This window comes from Phalacrocorax carbo, chromosome 3 (genome assembly GCF_963921805.1).
Source record: "Phalacrocorax carbo chromosome 3, bPhaCar2.1, whole genome shotgun sequence".
Classification (NCBI taxonomy): domain Eukaryota; kingdom Metazoa; phylum Chordata; class Aves; order Suliformes; family Phalacrocoracidae; genus Phalacrocorax; species Phalacrocorax carbo.
This window is the reverse complement of record NC_087515.1, coordinates 37,020,533-37,044,698: the sequence shown is the minus strand read 5'-3', so window position 1 is coordinate 37,044,698 and position 24,166 is coordinate 37,020,533. Positions and strand designations below refer to the sequence as shown.

At 55.2% G+C, this 24,166-nt stretch overlaps 2 protein-coding genes across 6 annotated transcripts; one reads left to right on the top strand and one right to left on the bottom strand.

Moving 5' to 3' along the window:
* Positions 1-3,260: 3,260 nt before the first annotated feature.
* PEX6 (peroxisomal biogenesis factor 6) lies at positions 3,261-20,384 on the top strand. Of its 5 annotated transcripts, XM_064446526.1 has the most exons (17): positions 3,265-4,199; positions 4,295-4,455; positions 5,169-5,252; positions 6,585-6,687; positions 6,879-7,015; positions 7,098-7,209; positions 11,317-11,525; positions 12,121-12,313; positions 12,689-12,765; positions 12,874-13,006; positions 15,319-15,524; positions 15,616-15,677; positions 16,107-16,215; positions 17,426-17,542; positions 18,158-18,235; positions 19,419-19,558; positions 19,719-20,384. In XM_064446526.1, the coding sequence occupies exons 1-17, from the start codon at positions 3,321-3,323 to the stop codon at positions 19,853-19,855; spliced, it is 2,937 nt and encodes a 978-aa protein (XP_064302596.1). In that variant the 5' UTR covers positions 3,265-3,320; the 3' UTR covers positions 19,856-20,384. The 5 variants fall into 5 exon arrangements, with proteins under 5 accessions (XP_064302597.1, XP_064302599.1, XP_064302600.1 ...); XM_064446529.1 differs by lacking the exon at positions 19,719-20,384 and having other exon boundaries at positions 3,262-4,199; positions 15,616-15,745; positions 19,419-19,557; XM_064446527.1 differs by lacking the exons at positions 18,158-18,235; positions 19,419-19,558; positions 19,719-20,384 and adding an exon at positions 17,639-18,151 and having other exon boundaries at positions 3,261-4,199; positions 15,616-15,745.
* A 1,412-nt stretch (positions 20,385-21,796) lies between these two features.
* Positions 21,797-24,033, bottom strand: GNMT (glycine N-methyltransferase). The gene is made up of 6 exons (XM_064446525.1): positions 23,778-24,033; positions 23,510-23,637; positions 23,140-23,253; positions 22,491-22,633; positions 22,200-22,321; positions 21,797-22,106 (listed from the first exon to the last, which is right to left on the bottom strand). Exons 1-6 carry the CDS (start codon positions 23,981-23,983, stop codon positions 21,935-21,937), a joined length of 885 nt encoding a protein of 294 aa, XP_064302595.1. The 5' UTR covers positions 23,984-24,033; the 3' UTR covers positions 21,797-21,934.
* Between the last annotated feature and the right edge of the window lie 133 nt (positions 24,034-24,166).

The following is a 24,166-nucleotide window of genomic DNA, read 5'->3' as shown; positions in this document are numbered from 1 at the left end:
AGATTAGTGGCAGCCAAAACCAGCCACGGCTCCTGCCAGTGCCAGTTCAGGCCAGGGCTGGTCACGACAGTGTAACAGAAGAAGCCCTGACTTATGGCAATAGCTGCCGCTCGCACACATCTCTGCTGCTGCCGTGGGGTTGCCCATGTGAGATCCAGTAGCCATCTTGGTGACCGCACAAAGGTATGGCTGGCACAAGCTGCCACAGCCTCACTACAGTTCATCCGGGCTGCCACCCACCTTGGCACATCCAGACCTTTCCACAGTGCCATATGTACAGCGCTAGCTGGGGATTTAAGTGATCTGCTAAACCAGTCATGGAAGAAGGGATGAGGGAAGGGAAGAGGGAATAAAATGAGATTGTTTTGGCATGTCTCTTGGCTTTTACAGGATTGGAGGCTGACTGTCAAGCATGCAGGTCTGGGGATTGCAAGAAGGTGGTGATGGGTGTCTTTGTGACTGGCCCAGGCAGGCCAGAACAGAGAAGGCTGCAGGGCTGCACTTGCGGAAGCATCTTCAAGGTGTCATTTCTGTACAGCTTAGCAATATTCATTTCTAACTGGCATTTTGTCTCGGCCAGTCCTCCCAGGCTGCTGGCTGGATTTTCAGACAGGGAGGTTAGGAAGCGAGTATGAACATTTTGTAAGAACTCCCCCGTGTGGAGCTAGGCAACGGGACACAGCGAGCAGTCCAGGAACAGGAAAGGCTGGCTGGAGTCCTCGGAGTAACCAGAAGCCTCACTCCTTCCCCTCAGTCCGACAGACCCCTGTTTACTTGGGAGGCAACATGCAGAGGTGTCTGTATGCCGAATTAAAGAATCCTGGGGGGGGGGGGGGGGGGGCTGTTTTTCGTTACTTGCTTCTGGGATTGCCAACAGGCACTCGGTTACAATGAGCAGCCCCTTCCCCAGAGCAAGGTGGGTTCTGGGAGAGGGCATAGGCACTGATCAGAGGCTCTGACTTCCTCCGGACTGCTCCTTTCCAAGGTTATTTCAGCACTAATGCCAACACAAGCACATTCTTATGAACCAAGTGCACGTATTCAGTGTGCAAACTCTCACCAGGCTGGCACTGGCGAGGGCAACCTGCTCTGCTCTGGGTGCATGCCATTTCCCTCTTATTCCACGCTTTATTGGATGTGGGGGGGAACATTGCCACCAATGGTGAGGAGAAGGCTGAAGTACTTAATGCCTTCTTTGCCTCAGTCTTTAATAGTCAGACCAGTTATCCCCAGATTATTCAGCCCCTAAAGCTGGAATACAGGGACAGAGAGCAGAATAAACCCCCCAAAATCCAGGAGGAAGCAGTTAGCGACCTGCTAAGCCACCTGGACAAGTCTATGGAGCTAGACGGGATCCACCCAAGAGTGCTGACAGAGCTGGCGGAGGAGCTTGCCAAGCCATTCTCCATCATTTATCAGCAGTCTGGGTTAAAAGGGGAGATCCCAAGTGACTGGAGGCTTGCCAATGCCCATCTACAAGACAGGCCAGAAGGAGGATCCGGGGAACTACAAGCCAGACAGCCTGACCTCAGTACCGGGTAAGATTATGGCGCGATACATCTTGAGTGATCTTACCAGGCAAGTGCAGGACAACCAAGGGATCAGGCCCAGCCAGCATGGGGTCATGAAAGGCAGGTCCTGCTTGACCAACCTGATCTCCTTCTATGACCAGGTGACCTGCCTAGTGGATGAGGGAAAGGCTGTGGATATTGTCTACCTGGAGTTTAGTAAAGCCTTTGACCCTGTCTCCCACAGCACCCTCCTAGAGAAGCTGGAGGCTCATGGTTTAGACAGGTGTACTCTTCGCAGGGTAAAAAACTGGCTGGATGGCTGAGCCCAGAGAGTTGTGGTGAATGGAGTCAAATCCAGTTGGCAGCTGGACACAAGCGGTGCTCCCCAGGGCTCAGTTTTGGGGCCAGTCTTGTTTAATATCTTTGTCAATGATCCAGATGAGGGGATCAAGTGCACCCTCAGTAAGTTTGCAGATGGCAAAAAATTGGGCGGGAGTGTTGATCTGCTTGAGGGTAGGAGGGCTCTGCAGAGGAATCTGGACAGGCTGGATTGATGGGCCGAGGTCAGTTGTATGAGGTTTAACAAGGCCAAGTGCCAGGTCCTGCACTTGGGTCACAACAACCCCATGCAACGCTACAGGCTCGGGGAAGAGCGGCTGGAGAGCTGCCCGGCGGAGAAGGACCTGGGGGTGCTGGCTAGCAGCCGGCTGAACATGCGCCAGCAGTGTGCCCAGGTGTCCAAGAAGGCCAACAGCATGCTGGCTTGTATAAGGAACAGTGTGGCCAGCAGGAGTAGGGAAGTGATCGTGCCCCCTGTGCTCGGCACTGGTGAGGCTACACCTGGAGTACTGAGTTCAGTTTTGGGCCCCTCCCTATGAGAGAGACATTGAGTTGCTGGAGCGTGTCCAGATGAGGGCAACGAAGCTGGTGAAGGGTCTGGAGAAGAAAGTCTTATGAGGAGACATTGAGGGAACTGGGGCTGTTAGCCTGGAGAAGGCTGAGGGGAGACCTTATTGCTTTCTACAACTACCTGAAAGGAGGTTGTAGTAAGGTGGGTGTTGGTCTCTTCTCCCAAGTTACCAGTGATAGAATGAGAGGAAATGGCCTCAAGCTGCGTCAGGGGAGGTTTAGATTAGATATTAAGGAAAATGTCTTTACTGAAAGAGTGGTCAGGCACTGGAACAGGCTGCCCAGAGAGGTGGTGGAGTCACCGTCCCTGGAGGTGTTAAAAAAATGTTTAGGCGTGGCACTTCAGGGCATGGTTTAGGAGGCCTGGGGGTGTTGGACTTCATGGTCTTAGAGGTCTTTTCCAACCTTACTGATTCCACTATTCCACATTCTGCTGGCGGCAAGCTTGGGAACACAGGCTTGCAAAGGCCTCACCCGCCCTTCTGGCCCCACTCCCCCTCAGGGGGGGATCCTGCCTTTGGTTGCAGTCCCGCCGAAACCCTCGGAGGACAGAGCCGGTGCCTCTGCGCCGTCCTCCGCCCGAGCCACCAGCCCTTCGCGCCCCCTGGGCCGGGAAGCAGGGCCTCGCGGAGGCTCGGCCTTCGGGTGAGATCGCCTCAGCCGCCGGGCGAGGTGCCACGAGTGCCGGTACCGCCGCGGCGGGCAGCTCCGGGACCGCCAGCGGTCGGCGCCCGCCCTATGACCCCTCATCCCGCGGAGCCGCTCTGCACCGCCTCTCTATGGCCTCGGCGGGGCGTGCGGAGGCCCGACGAGCGGCCCCGCCCCTGCGCACCGCGCCCTCTCTAGCCGCGCGTCTCTGTGGTGGCGGGGAGGTGCCGGTCCGCTCCGCCCTGCGGCTCTATGGCGGTGGCGGTGCTGCGGCCGCTAGACGCCCCGCCGGCGGAGCTGGCGCCGGTGACCGCGCTGCTGCTGGCGCCGCCGCCGCTGTGCGCGGCGCTGCGCGGTCGGGGCGGCGGGCTGGTGCTGGCGGTGCGGCCGGCGGGGCGCAGCGGGGCGCAGGCCGTGCTGCTGAGCGCCGTGGCGCTTGAGGCGGGCGGGCGGCGGGGCGCGGAGCTGTGGCTGCGGGGGGTCCTGTTGCGGCGGCTGGGGCTGACGGCCGGCCGGCGGGTGGCCGTGTGGCCGGTCCGCCGCCCGCCGGCGCTGGCCTGGGTGCTGCTGGGGGCGGCGGGGCGGGCGGGGCGGCCGGCGGGCGGCGCGGTGTTGGTGCGGCGGGGCGAGGCGCTGCCGGGGCCGGGCCCCGGCCCGGGGCCGATGGTGCTGGAGGCGCGACCGGCGCTACAGGGGTTGCTGGGCAACGGCACGCGCACCGCCCTCGCCCCCCCGCCGCCGCCGCCCCCCCCGCCGCGCGAGCCCCCGCCCGCGGGCGCCCCCTGCCGGCGCCCCGCCGCGCCGCCCCTCGTCTCCCGCTTCGCCGCTACCGGGGAGGGGGGAGCGGCGAGGCTGCGGGCGGCCCCCGGTGGCGGCGGCGGCGGCGGGGCGGAGGTGTGGGTGAGCCGGCGCGGGCTGCTGGCGCTGGGGCTCTTCCAGGGGGAGTGGGTGTGGGTGGGCGCCGAGGGGGCGGCCCGGCAGCACCTGGCGGCGCTGCTGGCCCGGCCGCCCCCGTGGGATTACCCCCGGGCCGCCCGCCGCGGCCCCGCCGACGGCGTCGCACTGCTGGCACCGGCCCTGGCCTTCAATCTGGGCTGCGACCCCGCTGCCGTCGCGCACCTCTGCCTGCGGGTGAGCCAGGGCCGGGCACGCACCGGGGGGGCGCAGAGGGCACACCGGGGCGGGCGGCAGCGGGGTCTCACGGTGCCCGCTTTCTCCTTCTGCAGAGGTACGAAAGATCCGGCGCCGCAGACGGGAAAGGCAGCCGGTCCGTGCTCTCTGTGCCCCCCTTTGCCAAGGAGCTGCAGCTAGAGATCGTCTGCTCGCCGGCCTACAGCGCCCGGGGAGGCTACGACCGTGTCCTCTACAAGCACTTCAAAACGCCCCGGTGAGCTGTGTGGGCAGGAGAGGTGTTTCTATTCGTGGGGTGTACTCCTGCGACGCACCCTCGCCCTGCCTTTGTGGCACCCAGCTCTGATACGTGCCCGTGATGTGCATAATTGACACCGTAATGCAGATGCTGAGTAGTTTAAGAATATCCGCTTGTACCGTCTTGAAAGCATGCTTCGCTTGCACGCAACATCTCTTGCGCTGTCCTTTGGAAGTCATCTTCAAGTCTTCTTCCTTGTGTTTCACCATCTGATGCGGAGGGCTCCTGAGAGCTACCCACAAACCTCTATTCTGGGGCATGTTTGCAACCCCAGTTGTGCGCTTTCAATGAAGTTGAGTAATCGGGAAACCAGATGTGTTGCTACCTTCTCTTGTGACACCTGGCCCCAAGCCTCTTCCATTTGACTCTTGAAGCTTTCTGTTGGAATTATACTCAGCTGCTGCAGGAATAAGGAGGCTATTTTATCTGGAAGAGATGCTCTTTAATGGTGTTCGTCTTCTGTACCATTCCCAGAAGGTTCCCCTTAGTAGCCCCTTTAGCCACTTAAAGTTTTAGCATGCTATTTATAGTTTTATTTATGGGAAAGGAATGAGTTGGTACGAATAGCTACGTTTTTTTCTGTAAAAACGCATGCAGTATGGGGCAGGGAGGACACATGACCGGAAGGATTCACTCTCTTTCACTGGGGAAACTGCCTGTTTGTTTTATAGGCTTGTCCAGGAGGGAGACATCCTCTGTGTTCCAACATTTGGGTATGCCGAGTTTTTAGAAGTGAATGCAGACAAATTCCTAAGGTAGGTGGCAACAAACTGTAGCTCTGTTACATGTGTGTGTGACAGAAAAAACTTTTTCTGCTGTTGACTCTCTTGAAACAGAACAGTTGATTCCATTCTGATCTTTCCCTGGAGTTTAGGGTTTATCTGCTTCTTATTTTAGGGGGAAGAGGGAAATGTTTTCGTGGGATTATGGAGGGCTGCAGCTAAGAGGGAGGCTTCCCTTAATGAGCTCAAATAGTCATGGAGGGAAGAAAGGAAAAAGAGAAACTGATGGGGAAAAAAGAATGAAGAGGAGGAAGAGGTGTCCTGAGGACAGCCAGCGCCACATAAAGAGGGCAAAGTGGAAGTTGGGCTTGTCAATGTGTGACGGTTCATGTTAGAATAACTTTCTGCTTGGCCACCAATTCTGCCTCCCTTGGTTTTGCTCGTATGGCTTTGAAACAGTTCTGTGTTAAATGAGAGGAGTCACCTTTGTATTGGAGTAGGGGTGCTTGCAGCAGGATTTGGCTGCTGTTAATATAAATGCTTCAGCTGTGTCACTGAGGGGACTGCCACCAGTAAACAAGGCATGTGATGCGAAGAATTGCCTTGAATCGTTCATGCAGGGTGTATCAGTGATGTGTTGTAACACTGCTCAGCTGCGCTATGTATTTTAAAATTTAATAGTTTTATAGCACTACTGTGATAAGTATTTTCTAGGCTGTTTCTCAGAGGGAGGCAGTACTGTAAGAGGCACAAGTCTTCCATTCGTGGGCTTATATATTTGCCCTGTGGCAAGCCAGAGAAGACAGCACAGTTCATGGGATCTAAAGAGCTTGGAACTGTGTTGGTGTGTGTAAGTGGTACAGTTATTCAGAGGGTGGAGAAAATCTTGGAGGAAACCGCTGCAGATCCCTTAATCTGTCTGGTGGGATATCAATGTAGGAAGAAGTGTTTTTCCTATGAGGTGTCTGGGACAGGATGCTCATATGGCTCTCATGGTATTTGGGTGAGTCCTAGTCTGCAGCCTAGAGGACTCTGCGCTGTAGGGTTTTATACGCTGCAGGTGAATCTCTGCAGAGTTGTTGGGATGGAAGTGTTGGCAAAAGAGAAAATTCTTGAGCTCTTAGATGAAAAAAGGTTAGTGCAGCCATGGACTGAAGCCACCGGCAGAAGCTGTAACTGTTGACAGTCCTGTTGTTCTGTCTGGCCAAACAGCACAGTGGGGTCCATAAAGGAGACCCTTCCTGGGAGAGGGCAAGAGTATCTCTGCTTACCTGTGCCTTTCAACCAGCTTCTTGTGGACCACTGCTTTGTTTCTGCCTTCAAGATCTTGACTCAACAGTTTAGGCTGCTTGTTTTCATTCTTAGGTGGCCAGAGCTTTACTTCAAAGTGAGGAAGATTTTAGGCATGGTGGAAGGCGAGCAGTCTGAGGGTTACCTTGTGGACACCCAGAACACCTCTCTCTATCTGGTAAGATGTCAGTGGAGAGCAGGGAGGGTATACAGGAGGTCTGAGGCTGAGGCTGCATGGAAGATGAAGGTGCCTGTGGGGGCTTGTGTCTCCTGCCATTGAAAAATGGCATTTCAGGACAGACTTTGTCACTTGGTACCCGTCTTTTCTCAGGCGGTGTTCCACAGGGTGCTATTTTGCCTTCCTCACAGGTTGGTTCAACAAACAGCGCTGTCCCATCTGCCCCAGCCTATAACAGCCATGAGTTCTGGAGCAGTTTGTCTCCTCCTGGACTTTCTGATGTTGTGAAGCAGCTCTGTGGTGCTCTTCAGCCTCACCTGAACAGTCAGTGAGTTAGAAATCTTTCTAGCAAGCCCCAGGAGAGCTGGGACCCTGCTCCACAGTAACTGGGAGAACTGCCTCTGTTACAGGGCAAGTGCACTGAGCAGGGCTGGCAGTGTTCTCCTCTCAGGGCCAAGCGGCAGTGGGAAACTGATGGCTGTCAGAGCTGTGTGTAGCTGCCTCAACCTCCACCTCTTCAAGGTAAGTCCTCCTGCAGTCAGTTGATTCATGGATTTAGAACATACAAAGAATTACAGAAATGTTATTTAAGTTAGCTGTACCAACACCCTTGCTTCACGGGACCATGTCAAGGGCCTACCCAGAAGCTGCTCCCATGCGCACATGCAGACAAAAGGAGTCTTAGTATGCTGAGTTTAGCAGCGTGCTCTGGCACAGATTATGAATTCTGGTGGGCAGAACCTCAGAGCAACCATTTGGATCAGCCTAAAGGTCTGTCTAGCCCATGTATAAGACTGGCCAGATGCTCAGGAAGAGAACATAAGCATGAAGAGGTGTTTCCTCTGGCCTGTACCCTCTAGTACTCTGGAATCAGTAATTTAGTGATCTCTTGGCCCAGGGGGTGCATTTGTACTTTTACTGACTCTTGCTATTATTGCTGTCAGTCTGATGTACTTTACAGATACTGCAATACGCAGTTGTATTTCAGCAGACTGACTTCCTGTCATTTGATAGGGCATTGAGTTGATATTATACCCCAGAGGGTGGCAGTAACTAAAATATACTGAGAGAAATAGGAGGGGTGAATATCCAGGAACTGGAGCAGCATTGGGTGTTTTCAATTGTTCCTGCATAGGTTGGGCAAAAGGCACGTTGGGAAGTGAGGCAGAGATGATGCCGAGATCTTCTCTAGCTAGGTGGGAAGCCTAGAAGAGAAATGCAGCCCTAGGCTTGATATCACCATATGTGCCAGGTCTGGTTCAAAATCTCGTGGCCTGCTGAAAAGCTGCCCTGTAACTGTGTTCACTTTCACGACCCCCCATCCCAAGAGCAAAAAAGCCCCCAAATCTTCTATAGCAGTGCTTGGCTTCTGAAAGGTCAACAACATTAGAATGAGATTTCTTTAGAAAGAAATAATTGGCCAAGATAAGGAAGTCTTACATCTGCTGTGGAGGTGAATGAGGGACACTGCACCACAACACAAGGCCACTGCATAGGTGGTGTTGGGATGGGCTTGAGAAAAGTAACTGGAAGACAGAAGAGATGAATAGGTGGGAAAGGGCATTTGATGGAAACGAGGCATCCTTCAAAGGGCACAAACCTGTAGCAGGTTAGAGTGGAGGATAGAGCTAGGACACTCTGGGATGACTTCCCTACTCGTGAAGAGTTCGTGTAGTTTTTGCAACAGGAAGTCCTGTCCTGTAAACCTTCAGAAAGTTACTTGAAGCTGTTACCGAGCATGGGGTGACGGTAACTTGACCAGCACAGTCTACTTGGGTTTCGAAAGGCTCTTGGGGAGATTGAGTAGCAGTGGGATATGAGTGAAGGTCTTGGCATGGATAAAGCACCGGTTAAACATTGGGAATGGGATGGGAGTCATTGGTGAGTCTTCACAATCAGCAGTGGAGCTCTGCAGGCATCTGCGCTGGGAGCTCAGAAATAACCTGGGAAAGGGGGTGAACTGTGATATGGTGGTTTATTGATAAGTTATTAACAGTAAAAGAAAAGGGAGACAGGCTGTCCTTGGACTAGAGGAGAGCTTTAATGACACCAAGTGGCTGAGCAGTAAAAGGCAGGTAAAATTCACCATAGTTTTACATGGAAAATGATAGATTTCAAGCTGTCACCAGTCAGTATCAAGAATTTGGTTTTATGCCAATGACTCCATGAAAACTTGGCTCCATTCTCCATATATGTCAAAAATAAGGTCACACTTTAGACAACGAACTTGAGAGTAGGTGCTGCTGCTGTGCAGATCGATGTCTTGCCTCTGTTTGAATATCATGGACAGTTCTGGTCTCCCCAACACAAAAGTGTAAAGCTGAACTGGAAAACACTGGGAAAGGTTGGGGGTATAGACCAGTTTCTGTGTGGTGAACAGCACCTGAACAGGCTCTTCAGCTTGAAAAATAGAGAACTTAGGGAGAGTTTGATAGAGGTTTACAAGATCTTGAGTGGTCAGCAGAGAGTGAAAGGTGTTTGCTTTTCTCTGTGCCAGCACGAGGCCTGGGGCTGTCAGGTGATGTTAGTGGGAACTGGCAAGCTAAAGGAGATGGTTCTTTATGTAGACAAGAGTATTTGGAGGAGAAATCTACAGTTACGAAATGACATCTGACTGGGAAAATCCCTTTCGGTGGGAATGGTAGGTGCCCGGAGAGTACTGAGGGGAGGAGGTTATATGTGCTTATCCTGATCTTACTTTTTCTTAAGCAGCGACTTGTAGTCGTGTTCGGAGACAAAACAGTGGGCTAAATGGCCTCTTGGACTGAACCAGTACAGCCATTCATATGTTCTTACAGCTGTGGCTGTACTGGGTAAGCTTCATGGACAGCATGAAGACTAGTCCTTGTCTTCGTCCAGCACCAGAGGTTCTGGGCACCAAGGCAGTCTTCACTAACTTGATAAAAATACTATTTTCCCTCTGCATGCCCCTTCTGTTCACTCTGACAGTCTGGGTGCATCCCGCTAATCTCCTTGAATCTGTAGAGTTTGCAAAAGTGAGGGGATTGGAAGTCACATGGTGATTTTTCTAGGAGAGTTTCTGAAACTCTGAAAGGACTTGGAAGAAGAAGATGGAAAGAAGAGAGCTGTAAGGTCCCTTTTTGTGGAAGGAAAACATAGACTTGCTCCTTTGTTGTGGGTATTTTTAGAGTAAACTCATAGAAACAAGCTAAGTGTTCTGGATATTTAGGTTTTCTTCTTCTGTTTAGCAGTTGGGTCCTGTTAAGCTGACATTGCTATCTCTAACTTACTTTCTATCTAAGTAAAGCTCTAACAGTGGGTCAGTGGGGGAGCTGGATACAGCCTTGGCCAGCTGCTTGGCAGCTCATCTTCTGGACATGATCCTCAGTGGTGCTGAGCTCTTACTCTTCTGCAGGTGTGTCATAGCTCTTGGGATCCAGTACAAGATTGCAGAGACTTCTTGGTACCTTTGGATCTATGTACAGGATGTGTTTGGGAGCACTGTGGCACTGCCATATCCTGGCAGGTGGCTTCAGGTTCTAGTGTGATGTGCAAGGCTATAGCTCTGGTTTTGGCTTTGTGTGCTGCTTTTAAAGACTAATGCTCTTCCTACTGAAGCCAGAGGTATTTTCTATCCACCTTATTTTCCTACCCCAGCTTTTACACTTTCCCTTCCTTTTCTGACTTACTGCAATGCTTACATTACCATTCCACCTTCTCTTCCCTTCCTCTGACTGTTCTGCCTGCTCTCCTACGAGGACACGGTAATTCTTCCACACTGTAATCTCCAGCACTTGATGATCAGCATTTTTTTGTCCTTTCTCTCTGCCCTTCTGTACTTGCATACAGATACTGCTGCCATTTGGCTATGCCAGCCACAACCCTAACTCCTGGGTTTTTTTTCCATAGTACACAAGCACAGGAGTTTCTCTGTTCTGTGTCCCCATCCTTACCCTTTACGTCAGACCTTGAGGCTGTGGCGTTCTCCCTGCTCCAAGCTACCCTTTCCGAGGATGAGGCCCAGGGAATCCCAGAGATGGTTTGGCTCTCCCTGAGCAACCTTGCAGCACCAGGAGGCAGCACTGCCTGTTTCCAGCTGCATTCAAGCTGCTGTTCAAGGCTCACCAGTCACCTCTCCCTTTTGGATGATTTCGTCAAGTGTTTGCTTTGTAAACAGTGTCTGGGCCTCTAGCCACCTCTAACTTCCACCACCACCACCACCTTTGACCTTCCTCTTGCACTTTGAGCCTATGTGGCACTGGGTTGAACAGTTTCCTGAGCTTCCCCCTCCGTTCTTTGCACTGTTCCCCCAGGCACCTTGTTCTCCCTCTCTTGGCCTCTTCCACGGCTTTCCCATCTCTTGCAGCTTAGGTTGCTGAGCCGTGACATCCACTGTATTGACTTCTTCAGACCCTTGGCCTCGCATCTTTTAGACAAGACCCTCCTGCCCCAGTCACCTCATGCGGAAAAGGAAGAAATGGCCATTTTTTCCATGCCAGAAAGTCCTGAATGTGTCTATTTTATGTCTCTGGGAAACATCCACTTAGATCTCCTTTCAGCTGTGAATTGCCTTTGGAAAGCTTTGTGGAAGTGAATGTTGTCCTGGGTCCCCCAGCTGTCCATGTTGCTGCAGTCGCTGCAGACTGTGTTGTGTGATCTTTCTCATAGGTTGATTGCGTTAGTTTGTGCAGTGACACCAGTGGAGCAACAGAGGAGAAAGTACAGATGGCCTTTGCCCAGGCCCAGCAGTATCATCCATGTGTGCTCCTGCTGAAGGACATTGAGGTGCTTGGCAGAGACCGGGACAGGCTAGGAGAGGACGCCAGGGTCATCGCTACTCTGAGACAGCTTCTCCTGGACAGAGACCCAGCACTGAGGTACGGACACTGCACGTTTTCTGTGGGCATCCGAGGTGATTGTATGCTTCTGCCATTCATTGGGCAGCAGTCACCATTACATCAAGGTGACTGATTGCTAACGTGCCCTGTTTTATTTTTAATCTGGTGGACTCTCTCCCAGACTTGCTTTGTTTATTTCAGATGGCCGTTGTTTTTCTACCTTAGTGGCAGAGGGAATCGGGAAGCTTTGTTGTCTGAAGCTGTTTTCTGAGTTGTTCAGATGAGCAAACCTGGCATGTTTGCTGTGAGGCATGCTAAGGGTTACAGGGACCCCCGGAAGGGAGCTGGACCCCAGGAGAATCTTGAGGCTGATGACGGGCACCAGGGCTCAGGGAGGGAGTTGTCAAGTGAAGAAATAAGATGTCACTTGAAGGGCCTTGACTTGGAGTCAGAGTTCACAAAGCAGTTCAAAGGCAAGCTGGAGGAGAGTGGCTGCAAGACATCTTGGCCAGTATGTGCACATTTCTTGGAGGAAAGGCTAGCCATTGGAGAGACACTTGGCATGGGTGATGGCAGTGTAAGAGGGAAGCTTTCACAGAGCTGAGACTGTGCACTGTCCCCCTTTTCTCAACAGCCACCCTCTCCTGGTGGTCGGCACAACCTGCAAGCTCCAGGATGTTCCTACAGATGTGCAGACCGCTTTCCTTCACGAGGTGAAAATCAAAGCCCCTTCAGAAGAGCAGAGGAGGTCAATGCTGAGCATGCTGACTGCCAGTCTGCCTCTGGGCAAAGAAGTGAGCCTATCCAAGCTGGCCTCCAGGACAGCAGTGAGTGAATCCACAACAGCACGTGGAGATGGGCAAGCCAGGAGTGCTGGGGCATCCTTCCCTACCTGGTCATGGAGTAAAGGCCCCAGTCCACTTCTTCAGTGGTTAATCCTGGTCCTCAGATATTAGTTTTAACTGCAGATTTCTAATGCCTAAGGACTGCATGCTTTTTGCAGAGGTGTTGGCTGATGCTCAGCTCTGCTAGAAGAGAGCCACTAGAGAGAGAACAAAATAAAAAAGAAGCTAGAGCCTTTAACCAGGGCACAGAAGCTCAAAGAACAGCCCTGCAAGGAATTTTTCCCCATACACCTTTTATGGCCTAGCTGGAGCTGTGGTCAGGGACTGAACTGATGCTGTTTGTTTCCACTTTCACAGGGTTTTGTGCTGGGAGATTTCTGTGCCTTGTTGTCCCACAGCAGCCGGGCTGCTTGTACCCGCATTCAGGCCTTGAGGTAGCACAGGCAACAGGGCAGGAGGCGAGGGAGGGCAGGGGATGCAGCCAGCCTGATAATGCCAGGAGTGGGGCAGAGCCTGATCCTTCCTTTCTCTTTCCTCACCAGTTTTCCAGGCGGCCTGAGTGAGGAAGTGGAGAGAGATTTTTGCACTGCTGGGTTCCCAGTGCTTGAGGATGATTTTAATGTTGCACTGGACCAGCTGCATGACGCCCATTCGCAGGCAGTGGGAGCCCCAAAGGTAGGATGCTGGGGCAGAGGGAGCGGGGGTCGGTTTTCTAGAGCTGTAGGGCTCAAGATACTTCTTGCAGACCTTGCCAGGTGGGGCTGTGCTCTAGCACGTCATTTCATGCTGTGTTCTTCCACTTATTCCCCCAGCCTTGGGTGGGAAACAGTCTCACTGTAGGCTTTCTCCCACTAGTGCTTTTCACCCTCTTGGCTTTGAATTTGGTCAGGAAAGCCCTTGCTGCTCTAACTGGAAACAGCTCAGTTGGGGTGCCAGCTGTGTAGCTCAGCCTTTCAAGAGGCAAAGACAGCTGCAGGCTGGCTCTCTAACCCCCTGGCATATGGGAACAGAGAGGCTGGAGCACAAGCTGGTGAGGCAGTTTCCTCACATGTGTGAGAAGCCTTATACTTGATCCCTGGCCTTGGACAGTGCTTGAGCTGGCACGGACTTTTCTGGCAGCCAGGTAGTTTGAAGAGCATGGGGTTCTTCAGGGACAGGGACCTGGAGTGTCAGAGAAAACTGGCAGAGTCAGCTTCTCGGGTGGCACGTGATCTGCCTCTGCAGCTTGAGACCCAGGGAAATAGCATTTGGGGTGACTGTTTTTACTGGGTAATATGGCGTTAGGACCAAGCGAAGTGATCAGAGCCTCTTCTCTATGCCCTTGACTGTGAATGACTGAGCTCAGCACAGGACAGGAAATGCTGGCCTTGGAGCAGTTATCCTGGCACCTTCCCCAGCTGCCCACTTGCAGTCCTGTCCTAGCAGGATGACACCTTGCTGGTGTCATCATCCAGGAGCTACTCTGGGACCTAATTCATTCATAAACTTACTAGAGACTGAAATGAGCTCTGCTTTGAGGTGTGTTTGCCAAGTTCGCTATAAGACAAATAATTACCACAGAGCATGCTCTGCAGGGAGCCCTACGAATGGGAGCTAATTTTGTTTGTATTTTACAATTCTTTATCAATTTCTTAGTAATTGGCTGCGGATCAGGAAGCCCATTAGCAGACCTGGATACTCTCAATGTACATAACTTACAATTCCCTGCTTTCATTTTCTGGTTTGTTACACATTTGTTTGCAGTTACAGCTTGAGCCTCATTGAGAGAACTCATTTCAAACCTCCAGTTGCTAACAGTGTCTGAAACATGTTCTGGACTTAAAATGTTCTCCCCTGAAAACAACCTTGCTGCAGTTTTCCAGCTCCCTTGCTGATGTCTCTAGAGCTTTTTCCACCAAGGCAGTATAAGCAGGAGTGTAGGGGAGAGGGCAACGCTTCCATTCATCAGAACTGAAGGAGGAGGACTTTTTGCTTTAAAAGATTTTCTTTTTTTTCCTGGAAATCCTTATCTTGTCTGACCTGATTTTCCTGGTGGACTTGCTGGACAGCTGGAGAAATAGCATGAGATAACATTATCTCAAGTAGCAAAGGAAGGAGAGCCTAACTGTCTGAGGGGAAAAGAATTTCGCTCTAGCCTATATTTAAACTCCTCGTTTGTGCTGGCACCTGTTCCCGACCCAGCCAGCAGCTGGGGGGAAGTGTTTTGGGGCTTTGCTTTCTCTGTGTTTCCAGGAGAGATGAGAGATGCTCTGACTCTCATGAGGCTCTGTCATGCAAACTGTGGCATTCCTGCTATTTCTAAACTGAGCAGAGCATCATCATCCTCCAAGGTTGTTCTGCTTGGCATAAAATAACGAAAGTGGCATGGCTCACCCCTCTCAAGTCTGCTGTCTCTCCTCTCCACAATGATCCCTTGAGTGTTTGCGGTTGACCCCATCCCTATCTATTTCTTGTAAGCATCCATGGACTTTGTTCTTGCATCCCTCCTTTCAAAAGCAGCCACCTTTCTGTACACTGTTCTGCAGGATGTCTGTCTCTCACATCCTCCTTCACATGACAGTTCCTAGTAGCCCAGGTTTTGTCACTCTGGTGCGAAGCCCTTGCATGGTCTCGCCACCCTGGGGGACAAGGTGCCCTGAACACAAGTAGCTCACAATTGCTAGGTCTGGTTTCCTTTTTTTCTTTTTCCTCCCCTCTTATTTTTACCTTCCCTTATCTGTCCCAAGGGCTGCCTGCAGCAGGGCTCCCTCCCCACAAAGCTGCAGACAAGGCTGGCAGATATTTTCCCCGGGATATTTTTGCTGACAGGTGATATGAGGTGCAGTGGAGGATTGGAGACAAGGCATCATGCTGCAAGCACAGCTTGCCTGGGGACACAGCTGACAGCGCAAGGGGCCGCTGACTAGTACCCCACTGGAGCAAGAGCTGCCCAGGTCTGCTTGGGGCTCAGGAATAAGTGCTGACAGGGACTCTCCCTCTCTTGGCAGATCCCCTCTGTGTCCTGGCAGGATGTTGGTGGGCTCCAGGAGGTGAAGAAGGAGATCCTGGACACTATCCAGCTGCCCCTGGAGCACCCAGAGCTGCTGTCACTGGGTCTGTGCCGCACTGGTCTGCTGCTGTACGGGCCTCCAGGGACAGGGAAAACCTTGCTGGCAAAAGCCGTGGCAACCACGTGCGCCATGACGTTCCTTAGGTGAAGAGTGGGAGGTCACGCCATGGGGCCGGCTTTTTCCTGGCAGTGGATGGGCATGCTCTAACTGGCTCCCTCTTCTCCTGCCCCACAGTGTGAAAGGACCAGAGCTCATCAACATGTATGTTGGGCAAAGCGAGGAGAATGTGCGTAATGGTGAGCCGATGCATCCTGCTCCTGCTTGTGGGAAGATGGGGCTTTTCTGTGGTGCTGGAGGCAAGGAGGTAGTGCCTAAACCCCTCTTCCCAACTCCCACCCACAGCTGCCAGCAAAGGCACGGACCCAACTGTCTCCTACACCCAGTCTGTTCCCTGCCTCGCCGCAGCTTCCCCTCCTGCTCTCTCTGCTCCTGTCACTCTTGTCCCTGGTATTCCTGATGGGACAGCAGCCCCTCAGAGACACAGCTGAGCCTTGAGGCTCATCACGCTGGGTGCTGCCTGTCCCCCCTCCCACTGAGCCCCTCAGGCAGGTGGTGGTGAGGCAGTGGGCAGCTGGTTTCCATCCACACCTCTTCCCTGCTGGAGGTCCTGTTGCTGTTACCTGCTCCTCCAGGTCTTTCTCACCTTTTCTGCTGTCTCCTCCCAGTGTTTGCCAGAGCCAGGGCAGCTGCTCCCTGCATTATCTTCTTTGATGAACTGGATTCCCTGGCCCCCAGTCGTGGGAGGAGTGGAGATTCAGGAGGTGTCATGGACAGGTCAGTGAGTAGCATACCTGCCTCAGCTGGGGGGATGCACGGGATTGCCCTGCCAGGCAGAGTCCACCCCAACCCTCTTTCTCTACGTTTTCCCTCCCTGTTGCCTTGAGCTCCTCTGCATTGACTGTCTTGTCTCTCTGGACATTCATACTGCTGTTCGCGTTGCCACAGATTCCCGATTGCCCAAGCTTGTTGTGCAAACATTTGGTTAAGAGTCTCCTCCAGCTGCTTCTGTGGCTGCCAACTGCTCCCTTTGGCCTCTCCAAGGTCATCCTTCACACCCCTGCCGTGCTCTCCTCCTATCAGCTGCTGTTTCCCTGTGGTGGGAAACCTTTCAGCTGCCTCTGGTAGAAGCAAAATATGTACAGCTTTGAGATACCCAGAAACAGGGTTATTTGCCCCAGGCCTCTTCTGCTGAGCTGATAGTCTCCATCCAGTTTTTCTCTCCATCCAAGAGGTGTTCTGCAGAGTTTTTTAGTGACACCATGTGCCCCCAGCATCCATCTTCACATACGCAAACCAGCAGCTCTGGAAGAGGCTGGGTATGGTGTCTGTTGGTTGCCTAAGGGGATCCCAGAACCCAGTGGAGATATCCCTGTTCCAGGAGGTCTGTGCAGTGCTGAAGTGCAGTGCTGAAGTGCAGTGCTGCCAGACCAGCTTAAGCCCCATGGCCACAGAACTAGATGTGCAGCGTTAACTGTTCACCACCCTGAGGACTTGTTGGCAGCGTCACTGGCCTGCTGGGGTGCCCCTGTTCCCGCATGGACTGACAGGGCAGTCTTGCAGCTGAACTTGCTGAGCAGTACCACATAGCAGGGGGAGTTAGGATCAGCCAGCACATCTGACTGGGGAGCCTGAGCCAAAGCGATGCGTGTCTGCCTATGTTTGGTCTGTGTTGCCAGCCTCTGATAACAAACACAAGCATGTGTGGCCATCCTGGAAGGGTATGGAGCAAAGCACAGGCCTGAAGGACTGTCTTGGTACCAGGGGTTTGGACTCACTTTGCAATAAGCCCACACACTCGCTGGCTGCACTCAGAGAAGTCTGCATGGCTGTGTCAGGGGTTTTCAGAGAAGAGGAACATGAGCTGAAGTCCAAGACACAGACCTGCCAGTGGCCTTGCTTATTCCTCTTCTCATTTGGTGGCTGAGGGTGACAGTGGGTGTCTTGCCAAGGCCTAGTTGTGAGCATCCTGTCTTGTTCCCTGCAGAGTTGTCTCCCAGCTCCTGGCTGAGCTTGATGGCCTTCATTCCACTGGAGAGGTATTTGTCATTGGAGCTACGAACAGGCCTGACCTCCTGGACCCAGCTCTGCTCCGGCCAGGCAGGTATGTCACATCACACCCCGCCTTGCTCCAGTAGTTCCCTGGAGCTAGTCAGGTAGTAATGAGCTGGACTGTGTCCCTACCACATTTCCTCCACAGAGACTGTTCCTAAAGCCCCCCAGCCCTGGCCTGTGGGGGGAGATATGAAGCCAAGAGGAGGCCAGCGCCTGTGGCTGTAGCAGCAGCACAAGATATCGCTGCTTCTTATCCCTCACCAGTCTGGTTGTTGCCCCAGCAGCAGAGCAGGGCAATAAGGGACATGCTGTGGCACCAAACTGGTGGGAGAAATTGGTCCCCCAGGACCTGGTCTGCAAAGCTGCCCCTCAGCCTGTCCTCTTGCCTGTGGCTTGCCTGTCCTGGGGCAGGACTATGTATCTGCTGTCGTTGGGCCTCACGTGGCTCCTGTTAGCCTGTTTCTCCAGCCTGCCCTGGTGCCTCTGAAGAGCAGCCCTGCCCTCTAGCACATTGACTGCTTCCCCCTCAAGCTTTGTATCCTTCCTGAACTTGGCAGCAAAAAGACCTGCCCCAGGGCCACCCTTCAGTTTCCAGTGCACATGGCTGAGCACCAGCGGCAGGTTTGACTTGGCCTGTTCTTGACTGTCTCCTCTTTGCTGACAGGTTTGACAAGCTGGTCTATGTGGGCATAAACGAAGACCGGGAGTCACAGCTGCAGGTGCTGAGCGCCGTCACCAGGAAGTGAGTGACCCTGTGTTCTTGCAGCAGCCTTCCATCACCCTCCAACGGATTGCAGCCTTCCTGGGGTTTATGCGTAGTGTGCTCTGGCTTGGCTTCATGTCTGAGCCCTGGAGAGCACCTGAGTCACTGACTCACAGCCAGCATGTAGGGGAAGAGGATGAGGCAACTTCCAGAAGCAGAACCGGGGCTGGTTTTCCTGCGAGATGGGAGCAGCTCAGCTGGCTGTCCAAGTGGAGGGATTGGTAGAGTTCCTCCGTCATTGTGCCCACATGCTCTGAGGAGCTCAGCCAGATCCTAACAGTGTGATGGGACCGCAGCGCACCAACATGGCAGGAAGCTCCCATTTGCTTCCTGCAGGATCTCCCCTAGCACATGTCCTGCTGTTTCCAGGCCAAGGGAGCGGGCAGCTCCCTTTGTCTTGCTGCCTTTCCTCCTGCGACACTGGGGACAGAGTTCAGCCTGTGCTCTGTGTGTCTTTCTGAACACTGTCTGGGTGGGATCACCAAGCAGTGGGGCTTGGCTGCTTCCCCAGCTTCTCTGAGCTCCTGAGAGCATCTCTGGAGGGAGAAAAGGAAGCCCTGCAATTCAGATGCAGAGATACCACTCACCAAAGCTGGGTGAGCAGCTGTGAATCTGCCTCTGCAGGGACTTTGTCATGGATAGCTGTGATTGCTGCTGCCTTTGAGGATAAGCTAGCAGGAGAGGTGAGAGCGTGGGCTGGCTGTGAGCATCTTTTCACACCATGTGGCTTGGCAGTCATGCCCTCCAGCACTGTGCCACCGTTGGTGCTGAAGGAGGCTCACTGTCTGCAGTGTGGCTCCAGTGGGATGGTTTGGTGTTACAGTGGTTTGTACATGTAATTAAACATGTTCTTATCCGGCCCTGGCTGTAGGCTGTTCCCAGGAATGTGGAGCACTTAGTTTCTCTGAGTGAGAATTCAAAGTTGCCTTTGATCCTACTTAGCAGGAGAGAGGACCTTGCTGTGGGGATGTTTCAGAGAATTGACTGCATTGAAAAAGCAAACAAACCAACCCCTTTGATTTTTTTTGAGCATGCAGAGCACGGTCCAGAAGTGGCTAAACATGGGGCCTCAGATTCCTCCTGCCCAGTCATGCTGGCTGCTGCGTCTCTCCTGGTCTGTTTTTTCTGTGGCTTTTACACCTGCCATTTTCTGTCTTGGCAGGTTTAAACTGGATCCTTCTGTGAATCTCACCGCCATCCTAGAAAAGTGCCCGGCTCAGCTCACAGGGGCAGACATCTACGCTCTATGCTCAGACGCCATGATGTGCGCTCTCAAACGCAAGGTGGAATGGATTGAGGAAGGTAGGGTCATCTTCATCTCCAATGCTTGGCCTCTCTCCTTGGGGAAAGAGAGAGAGACAGGTTTTCCTTCCATTCTCCAGTGGCTGGTTGGGGGGGCTGTTGGATCTTGCCGGCTGCCCCTGTGCTTGGCTTTTACCCTTTCCTGTTCTCTCTCATGCAGGGCTGGATACAGAGAGCTCTGCTCTGATCCTCACTATGGAAGACTTCCTGCAGGCTGCTGCGAGGTTGCAGCCATCAGTCTCTGAGCAGGAGCTGCTCAGGTACAGGCTCATCCAGCAGAAGTTTGCTGCCTGCTAATGCTCAGCAGAGCTGGGACTGGAGGAGTGATGGGGATGGTGTGTTAGGGGGTGTGAGAGAACAGACACAAAGAGGCACCCATCTGCTCTTCTCTGATGTCTCCAGGGCCCCCCCTCTCTTGAGCTTGGGTGAAAAAGCAGCTGTGCATTTTCTTGAGCCAAAGCCTGGTGGAAGTGCTGCTCTGCTTAGCCAAGTAGGCAGTGGGTTCTGTAACAGGCCCTCACATTGGAGGGGGCACTTTGTGGCTGTCGGGAGCATACCAGGGTGGCTTCCCCACAGGGAAGAAGCCAAGTCTCATGGTTGTGGGCAGTGTAGGAGTGTCTCCATGGGTGACAGCATCGGTGGGGGAATGAGGCCCAAACTGCACCCGGTTTGGCAGCAAGAGCAGGGCTGGAGGCAGTTGCTTGTTGGGGTGTCAGCCCCTGGTGAGGGCTGACCAGAGGGCAGCAGGACCTGGGGCGCTGCTGCTGCAGCTAACCTGGGCTCGACATGGTCTCACTGAATAAATACAGGTTTCTGGCACTATGTATTAATTGCCTGGCCTCAGGTTGTTGCTTGCTGATGGCATCTGTGGGCTCGGGAAGGTCGCTGCGAGCCCTGGGTGGGCTGGCTGTTGCAGAGAAACCGGTGTCCTGCAGGTAGAGCGGGGAGCGCACTTGGAAACAGGGCTGGGGTCACCCTTGTTCGGCAAAGTTACCAGAGTGGCTGGAGCCCATGGCCGATGAGGAAAGGCTGAGGGAGTGGGGTTTGCTCACATGGGAGCTGAGTTCCCTCTGCACGAGGAGCCCAGTTCTTCCTGGTGGTGCTGGGTGACAGGACAAGAGGCAATGCAGGCAAGTGGCACAACGGGAAATCCACCCTGGATACTAGGAAAAACTTGTCACAGGGAGAGGGAGGGCACCAGCCTTGGAAATGCTCGACCCTTGGCTGGAGCAGCCCAGCGCTGCTCTTTTTGGTGTAACCTGGGCTGAGCGTGAGTTGGCCCAGACCCCCCACTGAAGTCCTGTCTCACCTCCTGCCGCAGCCTCACAGCAGCTACCAAGTGATTGTGTACGCTTTGCTTCCCAGCCTTTGTCAAGGATGCCAGTTAAATCCCCACTTGAGCCAGGTGTGGGGGTCAGCTGGCCAGCAGCTGCCTCTGCCAGCTCCCTGCAGCTGCTCGTGCGGGCTCACAGGCACCCCCATATTAAGCCAGGGGTCTGTGTGCACCCCAGCCCAAGGTTTCATTGCTGCTGCTTTGCCCTGCTGCTGCCTGCACCGAGACTGCGGGCAAGTGTGGCTGTTGAGGACCAGCTCCCCACCGAGCTCCTCCTCGAAGGGCTGGCTCGCCAGCAGCTGCAGGCATTTTGTGCATGAAGACCCAGCTGATGCACGCGTCAAGCCCTGTTGCTCTTGCTCTGGCACCTGAGCGTGTTCAGGCAGCGCTGTCCCTGACCACAATGTGCTGCTGGTATCTGGCTACCACCTCTTCCCCAGGGTGGGCGAGGAGGGAGCTGCAGCCACAGCAAAAGCGCTAGTGGGGTGTGCGGAGCCTCCCTATGCTGGGAGCCCTGGCAGTAGGGTGAGCACCCTTGGATGGGACAGAGGGGTGTCAAGAAAAGGGGTCAGCACCTGGTTGGGGGCAGGGTGGGGAGGGTGGTGTTGCAAGGGAGACAACCGGTTGCAGTACACCCCTGTGAGTGATGCTGCACAGGGTTTGGCAGCGACATGCAACCACCCAGGAGCCAGACCACCCTTGGCTCTGCTTCAGTGGAAGCCCTAAACCCCACACTACAGGCATGACTGGCACCTGCAGCTGGGGAGCATGGGGGTGAGGCTGTGGCTCCACCCACCCCATGCTCACCCCCCCGGGGCTGGTCACTTCCTTGGGAGTCCTGATGCAGCTGCGGCCGTCCCCCTCACCCTGTACCCTGCCCATACATGGACACACGGACCACGGGCTCTGGTAGCTCTCACGAGTGCTCTTAATGAACGGGATGGGGGCTCCCAGGCATCTCTCAGCAATGTCCCCAGCCCCCTTCTTGTTCCCAGAGCTGCTTGCAGCTCTCAGCCACCACAGTCCCATCTCCATGGTCCTCCTCAGGCCGTCTTCTTCACAACGTGAATGAAGTAGCAGGGGATGTGGGCCTGCCCTGGCGTGTAGGGCTGGAAGTCGCCCAGGACGCTGTGCTGGCACTTCCCCTGGAAGGCGCCTTTCAGCAGGGCCGTGAAGGCCTCCAGCCGGTGCGGGTAGTACGAGAGCCGAAACTTGCTGCAAGGAGGCAATGATGGTGAGGCGAGGGGACAGTGGGGCACAGCACCAGCTACCCCTCTGTGCTGGGAGCCACCCCATGGCTCCTCTCACCTCAGCTCTGGGTCTGCCCCCACCTCGGTGGGGGGGACCTGCACCGTGTAGTCCAGGGTCACCATGTGCGCCTTGTTGTTCACTAGCAGCACCGAGGTGGTGATGTCCTTGGTCAAGTCACTCTGGGGACCACAGGAGGACGTCTGTGTCCTGCAGGGACACAGTGGCCCCCAGCCTGGGCACAGCCCTGCTCCCAGCCCTGCTTCCTGACCCACCTGGCACCCTTGGGGCCAGGAGGCTGAGGCTGGGGCGGGGGGGAGTGGGATGGGGCAGGGTCTGCCAGCCACCCACCTTGTAGTAGATGTTCTTGCCCGGTGGCGCACAGCCCGTGGCCAGGATGTGATCGTAGTTGCGGTGGTCGATGACCAGGACACCCCCGGGCCGCACCATGCTGGCGATGTTCCTCAGGGCCAGTTTGTGGTCACTCTGGTCCCCTGGGGAGGAAACCATGGCATCCCCAGGCACTGGCTGTACCCCGTGGTGCAGCCCATGGGGCCCCATCGTACCCATATACCTCTCCCGTGCTCTCCCCCTCCCCACCCCCTCCAAGTCTCAGCTTGGGGAACCTACAGCTCCACCCATGGTATGAGCTCAGGCACGTTCTCAGCCTCGCTGTGGCAGTGTGACATGTGGGGAACCCACCACCCGGCTTGTGGCACAAGTCTGGGTGTGTCTCCAGCCATTCCAAAGATGTGACATAGACGCACACAGCTCCACCACCACCACAGGACCCAACGGTCCCACTCATGCCATGAACTGAGGCGCGTTCTCAGCCTCCCTGGAGACATACCATGACACAGCAACCACCCTGTGTAATCCACTGCCAACTTGTGGCATGAGTTTGGGCACGTTCTCAGCCTGCTGGGAGCCGCTGCGGACATGTGCCTAGGTGCTGTGGTTTGCCACCCCAACCCCCCCACCCCCCCCCCACCCCCCTCACCTTTGAAGTCAGGCAGGTGCGCGAAGGAGTTGCCCAGGCAAATGACTGCATCAAACCCATCCCCTGGCTTCTCCAGGTCCTTCTCCAGTGTAAGCCAGTTGGCCTCCTCGATGACTACAGCATAGGGCAGTGGGTGAGGGCAGCGACACCCCCACCTACCCAACAGCCGACCCTCACCCCTGCCCCGCCCCCACCTCAGCATCACCCAGCCCTTCCCTGGCCCCTGCGGGTGAGGGATCTGGCCCGGGCTTGCCGAGCGGCGCTGGCAGGTCCCTGCCCACCCCACGGGAGGGCGGGAGCCGCCGGGGGTGGTGGGTGGTGGGGTGTGGGTGCCCGCACGCCCCTCCCGGTCCCCCGGGGGCCCCCGCACCCCATCGGTCGAAGGGCTCCTCCTTGCGCCGCTCCCAGCGCTCCTTCAGCGCGTACTTGAGCATCTTGTCGCTGGCGTCGACGCTGGTGACCTGGAAGCCCTCCTCGAGCAGCATGATGGAGTCCACCCTGGGGACAGGGCTGTCAGCGGAGCCGGAGCGCCCGGGGGTGGGGTGGGGCGGGGGACGGGGTCGGCCGGGGGCAGCGGGGCCCCGGGGCGGGGGACGGGGACACCCGGGGGACGGCGGGCGCGGGGCGCGGGGCCTCACCCGGTGCCGCAGGCCACGTCGAGGACGGAGCGGCAGCGGTGCTGACGGAGCAGCGCCAGGAGCCAGCTGCGGTACTCGGCCGTACGGCTCCGCGTGTCCCCGATGTACAGCTGCCACACCCGGGCCGCCTGACCGTCCGCGTACTGGTCCGGCAGCCCCTCCGCCGCCACCCCCAGCGACCGCGTACGGTACACGCTGTCCACCATCCCGCCGCCGCGGACACGGTCCCTGCCCCGCCGCCGCGGCCCCGCTCCCGCCGCCCCGCCCCGCCTCCAGCCCCCGCCCCCGCCGCCCCGCCAATCCCCGCCGCCCCCAGCCGCCCCGCCCCGCCAATCCCCGCCGCCCCCGCCCCCTGCAGACCAGCCAATCCACGCTCCCACCGTCCCCCC

Excerpts from the sequence above, each read along its gene's own strand:
- PEX6 (XM_064446526.1), top strand. The coding sequence starts at position 3,321 with ATGGCGGTGGCGGTGCTGCGGCCGCTAGACGCCCCGCCGGCGGAGCTG. Across the intron at positions 7,016-7,097 it reads CAGCCTCACCTGAACAGTCA|GGCAAGTGCACTGAGCAGGG; the intron begins GTGAGTTAGAAA and ends CCTCTGTTACAG. Across the intron at positions 19,559-19,718 it reads GGTGGAATGGATTGAGGAAG|GGCTGGATACAGAGAGCTCT; the intron begins GTAGGGTCATCT and ends TCTCTCATGCAG.
- GNMT (XM_064446525.1), bottom strand. The coding sequence starts at position 23,983 with ATGGTGGACAGCGTGTACCGTACGCGGTCGCTGGGGGTGGCGGCGGAG. Across the intron at positions 23,254-23,509 it reads GGAGCCCTTCGACCGATGGG|TCATCGAGGAGGCCAACTGG; the intron begins GTGCGGGGGCCC and ends CCTATGCTGTAG. Across the intron at positions 22,107-22,199 it reads GGGGCAGACCCAGAGCTGAG|CAAGTTTCGGCTCTCGTACT; the intron begins GTGAGAGGAGCC and ends GCCTCCTTGCAG.